Genomic DNA, 16082 nt, shown 5'->3' with positions numbered 1-16082 from the left:
GGCTGGTCCCGACGAAGCAGAAGAAGAAGAAGACGGCCGACGGAGACGTGCGCGGCCGGCGGGGACACCAACCAGCCCGAACACGCGGGTTGGCGCGAAGCGCCGAAAGAAAGCACAACAACCGCACTCCACGGTTACCTAACACACACTGTCTTTATTTTACAGTCGCCTTGAAATCCTAGATGCCAGAGCGTCGCCCCCTGGCATCCTCACATGTCAATCCGAAACCGAAACCCAGAACCCAACAACCATCCCCTCCTCGAAAAAAGTTCACCTATATACTGTTTATATTTATACATGATCGATACAATAGTATATACAAGGTATGTACGTTAGAAGACATGAAAATTCGAAGCACGGCACTCCGAACTCACACACTACGAATCCTGAAAATGCACTGACAAAAAAAAAAAAACAGAAAAAAATGTACACAACTGTTCGGAACAAGAGTTCTACATCACATAGTCTTCGAACCGACGGGCCTTCTGCCGCTTCCGCTTAGGGCGGGCCCTTTTGGGTGTAGGATCAGGTGTCTCTGCACCTTGGTCACTTCTGCTCTGATGTGACACATCAAGATCAGTGGAAGATTGTGAAGGCTCTGAACGAGCGTTAAAATTTGCGGTCTCATTAGAGCTCGCAGCACGAGCTTCGGAAGAATTTTGCGGACCGAAGTCCGGTTCAACGGTCTCGGCCGTATTTGAAGGTTCGAAGTGAACCGTATGACTTGGTGTACTTGAACCAGCGACACCGCCTGGTAACTCCTCCCCCCTTGAAGAAGAAATGCCTGTACATGGAGGCCACATGTACAGTCTGATGCGTAGTTGAAAGGCGTTGACGGAACGTGATGAGGAAGACTTTTAGATGTTGAAGGCGAATCTGTATGAAAAATAACAAGGCGCGAAGCATTCCGATACTTGGGGCGCTTGCCTGGCACACGAACCTTGACTAGATCGCCAGTGCAAACTTTGGACTGCTTTGCACCTCGACGGGTGTCGACATACTTTTTCATTGCTTGTTGACGAGAAAAAACCCTGGTACGAATTTGATCAGAAGAAGAAACTGCTATGTTACGAAGCAAAGAGACTATGTCGAGAGCAACTCGCGGTTGCCTACCGTGGAGAAATTGAGCAGGAGACACTCCAGTGGTGCCTTGTGGTGTGAACCTGTACGAAGCTAAACATTCAGTCAAGACTTGCTTGAGGGGACGGTGCTCTAATTGGGCGATCTGGATATGTTCCTTCAGAACGCGATTAAAGCGCTCGATTTGGCCATTTGATCGGGGATAGAAAACTGATGACCTCAAGTGCTGAATTCCTCGTTGTGAAAGAAAAGCCTCGAAATGTTGGGACTGAAACTGTGGACCATTGTCCGTAACTATGGCATCAGGAAACCCTTCCCGGCTGAAGATTGAAGACAGAAATTCAATGATGACCTCAGAAGTAACCGTATGTGTGAAACAAATTTCTGGCCATTTGGAATCCCATCCTCGTCGCCATTGCTGTGTTGGGGGCTGGCTGGTCCCGACGAAGCAGAAGAAGAAGAAGACGGCCGACGGAGACATCCGCGGCCGGCGGGGACACCGACCAGCCCGAAAACGCGGGTTGGCGCGAAGCGCCGAAAGAAAGCACAACAACCGCACTCCACGGTTACCTAACGCACACTGTCTTTATTTTACAGTCGCCTTGAAATCCTAGATGCCAGAGCGGCGCCCCCTGGCATCCTCACATGTCAATCCGAAACCAAAACCCAGAACACAAAAACCCGAGTTTGAGTTTTTCACTGCTCAAAACTACAGAAGTGCAGATGCACTTGCAGGAGCTATGTTAAAGAAAAAATGCAATGCAAAACTCTTTGGCTGAATTATTAGCTTGGGTTCTCTTGAGGTGGTCACCCCTTTCCCTTTCGAATTTCAGGAAGGAATGACGTTTCGACGCGTGTCCCTCGCAAAAACTATCTTATGCGGGCCCTATCACTTGTGTATTACCAGTATTGCCAGGTCGAACGAGGCGGCTTGGCCAAACACTAGAGCAACTGTAGCCCGAATGCAGCCAAATACAAAAATAGCAGAAATTATTTGTAGCGAAATATAGCCATTCCAATTTGTAGTTTTATTTACAGTTACATTTTCACTTTTGACTATTACAATATATTTTTGTAGGATTTGTCATTAGTGTATCTTTTTAATGCGCCCAGAAACCAGGATATGATTTTGAGAGACATCCCGGAAGAATACTCCGGAAATATTTACCATCTGCGGTTCTGCACCTATATCTAAGTACACAAGCCTCGTCGTTAGCGTTTGGGAACATGAAAGTATAAATATTCAGGCAGATATTAAGCAAATCAACTAACTTGAACTCTGTATGCCATTGGTAAAACTTTCGACTGAAAGAAATCAATCAATACACTACACATATCTGCAAGCCGCATCAACCAGTCTATTGCTACTGGAAGTTTACTTTCGCAGACAAGGTGTTCTATAAAACCACCTGTTACCAACTGAGCAATATTTCACAAATGAAGCTAAACAAAGCCAAAAAATACTTTTTGACAGCTTTTATATTCATAGATGCCACCCTTTACCGCCCTCCCTGTGAATATTCAATTGGTGCAACGAATTCAGTTTAGCACCACCAAAGAACAAAAATGGCCACTTGTCGACATAGGTGTAGGCAGAATTTTTTGAGGGGGATACCTTTTAAAATGTAATTTTTCGTTCTTTACACCCTCCAAAAAATTCACGGCCCAAGCACTCTATTCAAATGATTAACTAGTGAAAGCTGAAACCTGTGGCCCCGGTGTTCAGCAGTGGACTCAACCCGACGCTGCACTGAAGCCTTTCGCAATTATCGGTTACATGTTCGTGCATCTTAATGTGGTTTGACACATGTTTGGCTTGGGGTTGCCTCTGTGTTTGGTTCACTTGGTGCACCATGTTCCTCGTATGATCATGGTCATCGAGCAGTGTATTGAGCGGCGAAACGCTTTTTGCAATGCGTTAATAATAGTGGTTTTTGTTGAACCAAATGCTGTCGCAGACGTCACAGCCGAAGGTTAATTACTGCTGGAAGGTTCGTTCTCTTTGGTAAACGAGCTCCTGCAATCATCATGTTGAAGCTGTTGTGCTCGCAATGAAGCGTTGTTGCAAGCATTTCACATGGTGAACTAACTCGGCGGTGTGGTCTGCAGGATTGCCCGCTACCGGCGCTTGCATTTCTGTTCGCGATTTAGCGGGCTTATTAGGCTACCGGATTGTCGGTAAGCAGTTACTGCTGCCATTCAGTTTCTCGGGCCTGTCGAATGCTATCTCTCTGATGTTTCTGCTGTCGGCTCTCTAGAGTTGTCCATGGTCTATCCACGGGAAAGGTTTTTGTAAAAACTGATGTGCGCATGCTCAACACCAGCTCTACAACGGCATGTACGACGTCATTCACAACTTATCTAATGGCGCGTGTGCTTGGGTACGACGTTGAGAACGACGTAACTGGTAGCTAAGCCAATGAAAACTGCTCGTGACACTGATATCGAGTGGTTTTTCATTTCTTCTAGCCCTATACAGCTTTTGCTGTAAAATATTTGAGGGGAGGGGGCATTGGTCTGTATGCTATCACCTGGCTAAGCCACTTTTTATTGATGTCTAAGATTGCTTAATGTAACAGATGTTTTTACTTTCAATTTATGCGTTGTATTGTTGTGGCGGTGAAGGATAGAGTAGTGAAAATAGCAGATAGTGAAAAAAGCCATGGTTTCACGTCGTGAAACGACGAGGTGGTTGTGCAAGATGCCATGCAGGAGGGAGACGTAAATCACGACTGCCTCGGGTTCTTCACGCAGCACTCAGTAGCATTTCGCCTTCATGGAAATTGGGTTGCCGTGACCAAGATTCAATCGTGCGGCCTTCACTCCGCAGTCAAGCCCCATAACAACTAGCCCATTGCTGTGGATATAACTGCAGATAGAGAAGCTTTTGGCTAAAGATGCTGCAAGTAATGCAGATGTCACGCGAAGCACGAGCGGTCAGCACAGGCGCAGAAATGTAATATTGGTTGAAAGGCATCAGCCCAATATTCATGAGTGCGTCCAGGTGCATGACTCATCATTCTTTTTAGGGTATGCTCTCGAACTTGTCTAGGTTCGACAGCATACGAAACACTACACGCGTTGCGCCTGCAATCTCATTAAAGACGAGATTAGTCGCTACGCAATCTGCGAAATTGCAGAAGGTTCCGAATTAGGAAAACTCGCTTGTACGTGAATACAAATCCACATCCAACTCCTTGTTTCTAGTCTTGAACTGTGGCCTGAAATTGCGTGGTTCACATGCCAATACAGCCAAACTACAGCTTCCAGAGATGCGCAAAGGCGTTATGCAGTCCGTCGGACGAAGACGAACACAGACCGCTGGTGCTCGTTGCGTGCTTTTCTGGTCTCTTAGGCGATGAATTGTGCAGTCGTCTGGTGAATTTTGACATTTCGGGGGTCTTCAGGAATAAATGTAAATGCCTGTTTAGAGATTTGGGTCCACTTGATGAGTCACCTCTGGAGCGTTAATTACAGTGGTATGCCTTACAGCCCCAATAAAGCGAAGTATTTGATTTTTAGTAGCCCAAATATAGCCACATGACCAACTCGGCCAAGACGATGCCAAACTTTTTTTAGATTCGAAGCAGCTCTTTGACAAACTTGTGTTACGCTGTCCCTCAGTCCGCACCTCTCCCCTCGCCGCAGGTGTTGGCGTGGTGCCAAGTAGCTCACGTCCTCCTAGTAGTGCACGGTGGCGTCTCTCTTCCTCGCCTGCCGTGCGCTTGCCGCGTGTCGGCTCTCTCTCGCTTCACCCACGCTACTTCTCACAACGCTCGAGCCCGCTCCTCACGTGAACATCATCTCACCCGCGCCACATCTCTCCATCTGTCGGCAAGAAGAATATGCGAGCCGGCAGGTGCGCGTGCTGCACGTGCTTCGAGAATCTCCCGGCGATGATCATCTAGATAGTGCGCCGCTGCTTACCGCGCGATCGCGTTGATGGGCGGGATGTTGTCGTGGCATGCTTCCCACTAGTGTTCTCGTACCTTTCCCGGCTGTCACCGGCGTCGCAAAGGTTAGCGAAGCCGATCGCGTTCGCGAATGACGATGTCAACACTGATGAGGCACGAGCCAGGGAAGCCAAATGCAAGCGTTGGCAGTGAAAGGCCAGCGACACTGACGAGGTGCGAGTCGAGAACACTGATCGCGTTCAAGAATACAGACGGCGAGCGGATAACACCGACGAGACGCGAGCCAAGGAAGCCGAGCACAAGCGTCTTCATTGCGTCCCCCATCCCGTGACTTTGCGTTTCAAACAAATATTTACTCGAGTAAGCGCTATACCAAGTTTCGCTTTAAACTGTTCAGCACTCGCGTCAAGCTTCAGGACCCACATCCACGCCCGTTTCAACCGAGTGAACGCCGTGCACACCACTGCTGCTTCGCACGCCATTAGAATTCCCTTCAGTGAGATGGTTCAAAGTTTTTCTGCGATTCAGTTTATCTGTACATAGCCAAAGCTGGTGACAAATAAACAGATGGTGACGATAACAGGTGACGTCTGTGTTTTTGTGAAGTCCACTCGGGACATTGATTCAAATAGCCTGACTGATGACTATCCTGTCACTGTTATTGATGGCTTTCTGTTTGCGTTTTAGTGGTTGCATATAAACAGGATTATGGGCTACAATGTAGCTGACATATGGACACGAAATGTCATTTATTAAATCGAAGCATTTTATAGCCGCACCTACTCGCAAATCTAGCTTCTGTGGTGTCATCTACACCTCGACTGCGCATGCTCGCGTCTCGTGTCGGCTTGCTCGCGTCTCGGGCCAACTGTACCTCCCCCTCTCTCATCTCGCAACATCGACGAAGGCAGCATCTGCTAGTAAAAACCGGCTGCGCACGCTGCACAACTGTTCAACTTGTTGAAGGCAATGCTTTTTCTTGTTTCAATAAATAATAAATATAATAAATATGAAAAAGCAGTTAAGCATTCTCAAACCATACCCAATTACGCAACATTCACGCGATACCGTCACCACTCTACGACGCATTTACTCAAGTTCCCCCCATGGGAAGATGCGGGCAGCTTTTTTTCTTCTCCGAAGCTGATTCAGGCACACTTGTTTCGGCTGCTAATTTGCTCCAAGCTGTTTTCCTGATCCGAAAGCTGCCCCAGATTCAGAATTTGGCTTGTATTCCTTATCAAATACAGTTAGAAAGAGCAAATGTTCCTGTTATTTTATTGATGTTGTGAAATAATATAAACACCAATATTTTCATGTTGTCTATGATTATGTTTTGCGGTGCTTTGGGAGTGGCATAGAAGTTAGAAATCTTGCTGCGAAGTTGAACATTTGCAGGGCCTGAGAAAGCAAGTGCTGCTGTAGCAATGTTTTTTGAATATGTTCTAGGAGGCGTTGGCTGTAGTGAAACGCAGCTGTAAGCATTTAAACATGGTCCCTTGGAAATGATAAAATAGGATACTACGGGGCAATTACTGCCTTCACTTGTTGCACATATCTTGTGAACAGTTAGCTCGTCTTTCGTAGTGATGCGGTTGTATTGATTTAGCTTATAAATTATGCCTGAAAAAATGATGCATTCACCTAACCACACCTTTGTATCTTTGCCAGGTGGACCTCATCTTCGACCAGCTTTGCGGTAGCTCCAAAAAGAAGGCAATGACAGTGGACCAGCTGGTGGACTTTCTGAATAAGGAGCAGAGGGACCCAAGGCTCAACGAAATTTTGTACCCTTACGCTAACCCCACTCGTGCCAGAGACATTATAGGTATGTGCCGTCTCAGGATCCAGGGGCCTAGATAATTCTTTGGGGGGGCGCTGCACCTCTTTCATTTGAAGTTAGGACCCGGCAGGCAAATGGTCATTTTGAGCTCTGTATGTCGTGGCATCACTCTTCATCACTAGTTCCACCTTTGTCGCTGCCCCTCGTCATTCTTCACGAGTGCTGTAAACAGCTCATATTGGGAATGGATTTCTCGCGCGAATACGGGGCTGTGATTGACATTCATGACAGAAGCGTAACGTTTGCTATAAGCTCAGAGACTGCTACATTTGAGGGACACAGCCACTTCGCTTCCGTATTGCCGATGACGACGTCATACAGCCGCCACGAAGTTGTTCCCTCGTATCCATGCACTGTGACATCTTAAAAAATGGTACTGGCATCGCTGAACACATCAAGAAGCTCGCATTCACTAGTGGCATTTCTATTGCCAGGGCTGTCATCACTGTTATTGATGGATGTGCAGAACTCTTATTGACAAATTTCAGCAGAGAACGTCGACACATAGTTAAATGCACGACTATTGCCTATTTTGGCGAACTCGCTCAAATAAAAGATTGTCATTTAGTGGAGGAAGCAGCAGCGTCTACTATCGCTACACCGACATCTGTCGACGTTGGTCCAACGTTATCTCTCATTGAGCGAGACCGCCTTCTCACGCTGATCAAAAAGTTTCATGGCTGCTTCTCATCTACATCAAGAGTTGGTCAAATGGCACTGACGAAACACCGCATCATCACGGATTTCAACACCAGACCCATCCGGCAAAATCCTTATCGAGTCCCCCCAAAGGACCGTGAGGCAATTCAACAACAGGTGAATACGATGCTGGAAGATGGTTTTATTCGGCCATCTAACAGTCCTTGGGCATCACCTGTAGTACTCGTAAAAAAAGAAGGATTGCAGCTTACGTTTCTGCGTCGACTACCGGAAGCTCAATCAGATCACAAAGAAGGATGTCTGCTCTCTGCCGTGTATTGATGATTTATTGGATAGACTACGAAACGCACGCTACTTTTCGTCCATGGACTTGAAAAGTGGCTACTGGCAAATTGAAGTGGATGAGAGAGATCGTGAGAAGACCGCCTTTGTTACGCCCGATAGACTTTATGAATTTCAGGTACTTCCTTTTGGTTTGTGTTCGGCGCCAGCAACATTCCAGGGTCTCATGGACACGGTTCTGTCGGGACTTAAGTGGCAAACCTGCTTGATGTACCTCGACGATGTGATAGTCTTTTTGGCGACTTTCGAGGAACACTTATGAAGGCTCGAAGGAGTTTTTGAAGCAATATGCTTGGCCGGTCTTATTCTAAATCCTGAAAAGTGCCACTTCGGCTTCCACAAACTTCAATTCCTCGGTCACGTCGTGAGCAGCCAAGGGATCTGACCTGACCCGGATAAAATTGCCGCCTTGGCGAACTTCCCGACGCCAACAGACAAAAATCAATGCGACGTTTTTTGGGACTCGGTGCCTATTGCTGGCGCTTTATTGCTAATTTTTTGCGCATCACGTGGCCATTGACACAGCTTACTATGGAAGATACCCCCTTCATATGCAGCGAAGACAAACAGCAGGCATTTCATGAGCTTCGTTAGCACATGCTAACACCCCCTGTGCTGGCCCACTTCGATAAAGACGTGCCAACTACACTTCATACAGACGCTAAAATTTGGGTCTTGGAGCAGTGCTCCTATAGTCGAAGGACAATAACGAAAAGGTGATCGCCTACGCCAGCAGGACGCTGTCCCGAGTGGAAGCTAAGTACACTACGACGGAGAAAGAATGTCTTGCAACGGTATGGGCAGTCCTGAAGTTTTGTCTTTATTTGTACGGCCGCCCATTCACCGTTATCAGCGATCACCATTCTCTCTGTTTGTTAGTCAACTTGAAAGATCTGTCTGGCCGTCTTGCATGATGGAGTCTTCGGCTCCAAGAATTTAACTTCACTGTTGCCTACAAGTTGAGAAAACGACACACCGGCACCGACTGTCTTTCTCTGTCTGCTGTTCAGACGGCATCTCCGGACAACGACGATGACGACACAGCCTTTCTGGAAATTATGCACACTGCCACCTTTTCTCAACAGCAGCGTGACGATGTTGAACTGCTACCACTCATAAATTACCTACAAGGGCGAACAAATAGCGTGCTGAAGTTATTTGCGAGAGAGCTGTCGTCGTACTGCTTGCGAAATGACGTTCTTTATTAGAGAAACTTTTCACTTGCCGGCAGCAGCTACTTGCTCGTCGTTCCTTCTTCGCTTCACAGTGAGGTACTGTAAGCCTGCCACGACGAACCTACCGCTGGTCACGTGGGTTACGCAAGAACATTGGCGAGGATAAGGCAGAACTATTACTGGCCAAGACTTGCAGAAGTTGTCGAAACTTTACGCGCAGGCATGTCTAAATTGCTAGCGTCGCAAGTCACCATCCATCAAACCAGCTGGCCTGCTGTAGCCTGTCCGAGTGCCGGCGACACCATTTGCACAAATTGGCATGAATTTTCTGGGCCCCTTCCCAAGGCCTGCCACTGGAAACAGGTGGATAATAGTCACCACGAATTACATGACCCAATACGCGGAGACAGGCACTCTGCCACGGGGAATGACAGCTGAAGCGGCACCATTTTTTCATTGAAGCCATCGTCTTAAGACACGGTGCTCCTGCAATAGTCATGATCGACAGAGGTACTGCGTTCATGGCTGAACTTTTTGGACACCATTTTCCGACTAAGTGGTGCAGCTCGCAGAAAGACAACAGCATATCATCCCCAGACCAACAGGCTCACTGAACACCTCAACAAGAACTTGGCTGACATGATAAGCATGTACGTAGATGTAGAGCACAAGAACTGGGACGTCATTTTGCCCTACGTCATGTTCACGTACAACACGGCTCGTCAGGAGACCGCTCAGTGGAAACCCTTCAGTCTCCTTTACGGAAGCGAGGTTACAGCGTTAGATGCAATGCTCCCTCATGAAAATGATGGCGATGAGACGGACGCTGAAGAGTTTACCCAGCTAGCAGAAGAAGCCAGACAACTTGCCAGGTTGCGAATCATCAAACAACAAGACGACGATGCCAAACATTACAACCTCCGGCACAGACTCGTCATATACAAAGTGGATGACAAAGTATGGGTCTGGACACCTATTCATCAGCGTGGGCTCTTCGAAAAGCTGCTGCGAAGATACTTCGGACCCTACAAGGTTCTGCGACGCATCAGTGACGTCAACTACGAGGTTGTTCCGGACGGCGCGCTGTTTTAGAAGTGCCACAGACATTCACCAGAAGTTGTCCACGTGCTTCGAATGAAACCTTACTTTCAGTGACTAACTGTGCAGTTTGGTTTTGCCTTGCTTGTCGAAGATTTAACATCGGGGCAATGTTTTGTTTATTTAAAGGGGGAATAATGCGGCACGTATGTGCCAGTGGGGGCGAATACGAAGCAGCACGAGTGTCCTTGACCGAGTGCAAAAGACGAAGAAGTCGTTGAAGTCTTTTTCCTGCGATCGATAAAGCCTATTTGTTTGAGGCACTTTGTGCACTCGTCGATCCCGCGTCGTCACAATACATACACACACACACATATATATATGTATATATATATATATATATATATATCGTAATGAATCTGAATAACGGATGCTCTGTTGCTACTGAAGAAGACGATGATGATCGGTGGCAGTAGTAGTAGCTCACGCACGCCGCTCGCCGGTAGCCATACCTGCCTCTTAAAGCACCTTTCGCCTAGCTGCGTCTGAAGCTTCCTCGACATACAACACCTCTATTTTAAGTGGTGGAAGAGCCGGGCTTCCCATCAACCTGGAACTTCGCAATCGGACGCTACCCTCACTGTTCACCATGACTGCTCCTGGCCCTTCTCAAGCTGCCCCATCACCGACAGTCTACTCTACTGGCATGCCTCGGCAATGCGACCCACCAATTTTTCGTGGCAACGACAAACAAGACGTCGAGGACTGGCTCGTCGAGTACGAAATTGTAAGCGCTTCCAACAAATAGAATGCCTGCGACCAGCTCACGAACGTGCGCTTTCACCTCGCTGATGTGGCCAGCCTCTGGTTCAAGAACCACGAAGGCGAAATCGCCAACTGGCCCGCCTTCAAGACCACCATCGTCGTGGTGTTCGGTCATCCCGCCGTGCGCCAGCTTCGCGCGGAACAGCGTCTGCGTAGTCGAGTCCAGCGCAGGGACGAGACCTTTACAAGATGTATTGAAGATGTCTTGGCTCTTTGCAAGTGGGTCGATCAATCTCTTACCGAACACTAGAAAATTAAGCACATAATCAAAGGAGTTGACGATGATACCTTCCAGATGCTCGTCACTCGGAACCCAAAGACTGTCACAGACGTTGTCCAGCTTTGTCAGGAGTTGAGTAAGCAGTGTGTCTCAACGCGTAGGGCCGCTGAAGATACAGCTGAAGTTTCCGTCCTCGTGCACGACGTCGCTGCTGATCACACCGTCTTACTGCCCCACATCAAACAATTCATTCAAGAAGAAGTTGCGCGTCAACTTTCTCTTGTGGCCGAAGCATCCTAGCCAGTGACCTCGTTAGACCCTCGTCTACGCCAGGTCATTGAGACACAGGTCACGCAGGCACTTCCTTCATCGCCATCTGTCTCTATGCCGCTAACCTACGCTGCCGTCGCCCCGCTGCGGTGGTCTAGTGGCTAAGGTACTCGGCTGCTGACCCGCAGGTCGCGGGTTCGATTCCCGGCTGCGGCAGCTGCATTTCCGATGGAGGCGAAAATGTTGTAGGCACGTGTACTCGGATTTGGGTGCACGTTAAAGAACCCCAGGTGGTCAAAATTTCCGGAGCCCTCCACGACGGCATCTCTCATAATTATATGGTGGTTTTGGGACGTTAAACCCCACAAATCAATCAAATCAATCAATTACGCTGCCGTCGTTGCTAGACCCCCAGTCCCACTTGTCTCTGGCGCATATCGGGGCATCGGGTCTTTCTACCTTACGACGCTGCCTACATGCACGGCACCCCATCCTACTACGCTCCCCACACCTTCTGTCGTTAACCCATGGTGCACCTTCGATAATCAACTCATCTGTCTTGCATGCGGTTTTGTGGGGCATATAGCACGTTACTGTCGCCGTCTCAACTTCCAGCCTCCGGACCGTGGGAATTCTGCAAATTACCAGGATGGCCATAATCTCCAGCGACCATCTTCCCCTATCGCCGTCTTGTTGTCCTCACGATGCCCTGTCAACTCTTGCCGGTCATTACAACCCCGTCGCCGATCTGTCTCCCCTATGCTTCGGCGCACGAGCCCCACTCGAGAGGAAAACTGACAGCCGCAGTTCCGGAGGCAAGAACTGCGCTGTTGTCGAACTCTCCAAGACCTCCTCTTTGTCCGCCGAACGAAATTGATGTGCTTGTAGAAGGTGTTGCTCTACGTGCACTTGTCGACACAGCCGCCGTAGTTTCTGTAATTAGTGAAAAACTGTGTCGCGATTTGAGAAAAGTTACAAAGCCGATTAGGAATTTTGCTGTGTGTACAGCCACCTCCCATTTCATCGTGCCGACGGCTCAGTGTACAGCACACGTTCTTATTCAAGATGTTTAGTACGCCTTGTTTTTATTCAAGATGTTTAGTACGCCTTGTTCAAGAACAACTTTGTTGTTCTTCCACGTTCATCTTACGCCTTCATACTATGATGGGATTTCCTTTCTACCCATCAGGCCCTCGTCGACTGCGCTCGTGCTTAACTCACGTTGACTCTGTGCCTTGATATTGACCACCACAGTCCCTTGAAAGTGTTTGCATCAGCTGATGTCCACGTCGCGCCTTTATCTGCCGTCCTAGTGGCTGTGTCTTCTCCTGCAGCTACTAACATGACGCTCCTGTTCCAACCAACTACAGCTAGTGCGCACTACCGAACCATCGCCCTCCCATTTGTCGTCATCAACTTTTCTAATAGCTCGGTGGTACTTTATGCGTTCAACGTCTCTGCTTGTCCATACATCCTGCTACGCGGCGAGTGTCTGGAGAGCCTCGAGACCTTAGATTGTATTTTCGAAGACCCGATGTATCCAGACAAGCTATTTCCACCGACTTGTGCCATTACACCCGCAACTGACGCCAATGTACCTATGGATGTATTCCGCAAGTCCATTGATTGCCACCTCACGCCTCGGCAACAGGAATAGCTGATCAAGCTTCTTCAGCGTTTTCGAGCCTCGTTGGACCACAATCAGCCTTCCTTAGGTTGAGCGTCATCTGTTGTTCACCGTATAGATACCGGTCAAGAGACACCATTACGACAGCGTCCATATCGTGTGTCAACTGACGAACACCGTGTCATCAATGAATAGGTCGACGATATGCTGAAACGTGGCATAATCTAACCGTCAAGCAGTCCCTGGGCCTCTCAAGTTGTGCTGCTGAAGAAGAAGGACAGATCCATCAGATTCTGCGTGGACTATCGAAGCCTCAACCGAATCACGCGCAAGGATGTCTATCCGCTACCACGCATTGACGATGCCTTGGACTGCCTACAGGGAGCGGAATTTTTCTCCTCTTTAGATCTGCGCTCTGGATACTGGCAGGTATTCATGGCAGAAGCCAGTCGCGAAAAAACAGCTTTCATCACTCCCGACAGGCTTTACGAATTCAGTCATGCCCTTCTTCCTATGCAACGTGCCAGCTACTTTCGAGCGCATGATAGACTCTATCCTTCGAGGTCTCAAATGGAACGTTTGCCTTTGTTATTCAGATGATTGTCGTCTTTTCAACTGATTTCGCAACCCATTTAACCCACTTCGAGAAAGTCCTCGCTTGTATCTCCGCCGCAAGGCTGCAACTGAATCTGAAGAAGTGCCACTTCGCCGCTCGAAAGCTGAAGATCCTTGGCCACGTAGTTTCGAAAGAGGGCGTTCTTTCTGACACTGCCAAACTTACAGCCGTTTCAGCGTTTGCCAAACCGACCACCTTGAAACAGCTCCAAAACTTCATAGGCCTTTGCTCCTACTTCCGGCGCTTCGTCCGCAGTTTCCGGACGATCATCACTCCTTTGATCAAGCTCCTTGCCGGCTCTAGAGACGTTTCGGCCTGTTCTGCCAACTGTGACAATTCTTTCAATGAACTGCACTGCCTTCTCACGTTGCCGCCTATTCTTCGACACTACGACCCATTGGCACCCCCAGAGATCCACACCGACGGTAGTGGTGTCGAGCTAGGTGCTATTCTTGCGCAGCAGAAAGACGAATTCCAAGAGTATGTGGTTGCCTACACAAGCCGAACTTTTAGCAAAGCCGAAAGCAACTATTCCGTCACTGAAAAGGAATGGCTCGCCATTATTTGGACGATGGAGAAATTTCGACCTTACATGCACGGGCGCCCTTTTGACGTCGTGACTGACCACCACGCGCTCTGCTGGTTGTCGTCACTGAAGGATCCAAGTGGTCGCCTCGCCCGATGGTTGTTACGCCTTCAAGAATATGATATTCGTGTGGTCTATCGCTCTGGCCGGAAACATTCAGACGCAGATGCGCTCTCCTGTTTGCCCCTGTCCCGGCCTGCTGCGAAAGTCTCATCTGTGATGTCACTGCCATCACCATCGCCGACATGCCATCTGAGCAACACAAAGACCCTTGGGTTGCTTCGATTCTAGACATCCTGGCTGGATGGACGACTTCTCCCCCTACTCGCACGTTGCGTCGGCAAGTCGAGCACTTCACCACTCGCGGCGACGTACTGTACTAACGCAACTGCGCACCTGGTAGACGTCGGTGGCTACTCGTGATTCCACGTTATCTGCGGTACGAAATTTGTTCCACGTTTCATGACGACCCCCAATGTGGCCACGCAGGTTTCCTGAAGACTTATTCTCGCATACGGCTTGGATAATACTGACGTGGCATGTACCATTTTATACGACAGTACGTTCGAGCTTGCTCGACGTGCCAGAAACGAAAGACTCCCCCTCATCACGCCAGTGGTACCTTGTTACCCCTACCATGCCCATTTCGACCATTCGGCCGTGTCGGCATCGATATCTATGGTCCCCTTCCCAACACTGCAGACGGTAACCGCTGGATCATAGTTGCCGTCGACCACTTCACGCAGTATGCCGAAACTTCTTCCCTTCCCTCGTCTACAGCAAAAGACCTTGCGACTTTCGTTCTTCACAACATCGCATTACGTCATGGAGCACCTTGAGAGTTACTGAGTGATTGTGGTCGCATAATCTTGTCAGACATCATCATAGCATTGCTGCGCGAGTGCCACGTCGTTTACCGCACTACAAGTGCCTATCATCCCCACACCAATGGAATGACAGAGCGCTTCAACCGCACCCTTGGTGACATGCTGCCCCGCAGGGGCGCCTGTTAAAGCAGGCGTTTGGTGTGTAGCGACACCACGGACCCGAGCTAACGGGGGAGTTTCTACTCCCTCCCACGCCTAGCCGTGCGTGGCTTTGCTGTGTCCGGGGAAAAGGGGATCCTGGGGGTTGAGCTGATGCTGGGTGATTGGACCTTTAAGGCCCCCCGGCAGAGGCAACACACCCCTTTGGCCCCGGCTTCACGTAGACGGCACCCCTGGGCTGACCCACCCAGGGGAAATCGGTAGTCGCCTTTTCCTATTTCTCTCTCTCTCTACATCTTAGTCTTTTCTCGTCTTTAAATCTATCCTGTCTTCTTCTCTCTTCTATTTACTTCCGTTTTTTCCTGGCGGCAAGGGTTAACCTTGTGTATGTGCTCTGTCTTGGGCACAATACATTTGGTTATAGCGGCTGTGTACAGCTGACGTTGACATGCCTCATATATATTTAGGACTTGTCACGTCCCCGTGTTGGGCTCCATGGTGGGCGGCTGGCATGGCTGCCGAACTCACATTTAGTTTATGGCTTTCTCTTCTCTCCCTCCATTGCATGATCGTCCTCTCCCGAAGAGAGGGCGCACCGAAGACTTTTGCAAGTATTTCAGCAAACCGAAAGAAACCTTTCCCCGCTACCATGTAATCCATTGTGAAACCGCTGAAAAGAACGCCAGAACTATTTCGCCTTTCGTTGTTTCCAAATGCCTCACCACTACACTTGGACCAGGTTACCAGGCTACAAGAATGGCCAGTGGGGATCTCCTCCTCGAGGTAAAAAGTCAGAGCCAGTACGAAAACCTCTCAAAACTAGAATCGTTTGGAAACATACCTATCTCAATTACACCACACCGCTCACTCAACACTTCCCGAGGCGTTGTATCTGACCAA

The 16082-nt window shown here is 48.8% G+C and overlaps 1 protein-coding gene across 4 annotated transcripts in view; it reads left to right on the top strand.

Moving 5' to 3' along the window:
• Plc21C (Phospholipase C at 21C) overlaps positions 1-16082 on the top strand; it is a 685580-nt gene that overhangs the window by 155124 nt on the left and 514374 nt on the right. For all 4 annotated transcript variants that reach the window (XM_075865841.1, XM_037419231.2, XM_075865843.1 and 1 more), the window contains one exon: positions 6666-6822. In XM_075865841.1, the coding sequence (XP_075721956.1) occupies positions 6666-6822 (157 nt within the window). The remainder of the gene's footprint in view (positions 1-6665; positions 6823-16082) is intronic.

The sequence above is a fragment of the Rhipicephalus microplus genome, chromosome 6, assembly GCF_043290135.1.
Source record: "Rhipicephalus microplus isolate Deutch F79 chromosome 6, USDA_Rmic, whole genome shotgun sequence".
Taxonomy (NCBI): Eukaryota; Metazoa; Arthropoda; class Arachnida; order Ixodida; family Ixodidae; genus Rhipicephalus; species Rhipicephalus microplus.
Note: the sequence above shows the minus strand (reverse complement) of the source record. Positions and strands in the feature narration are given on the sequence as shown.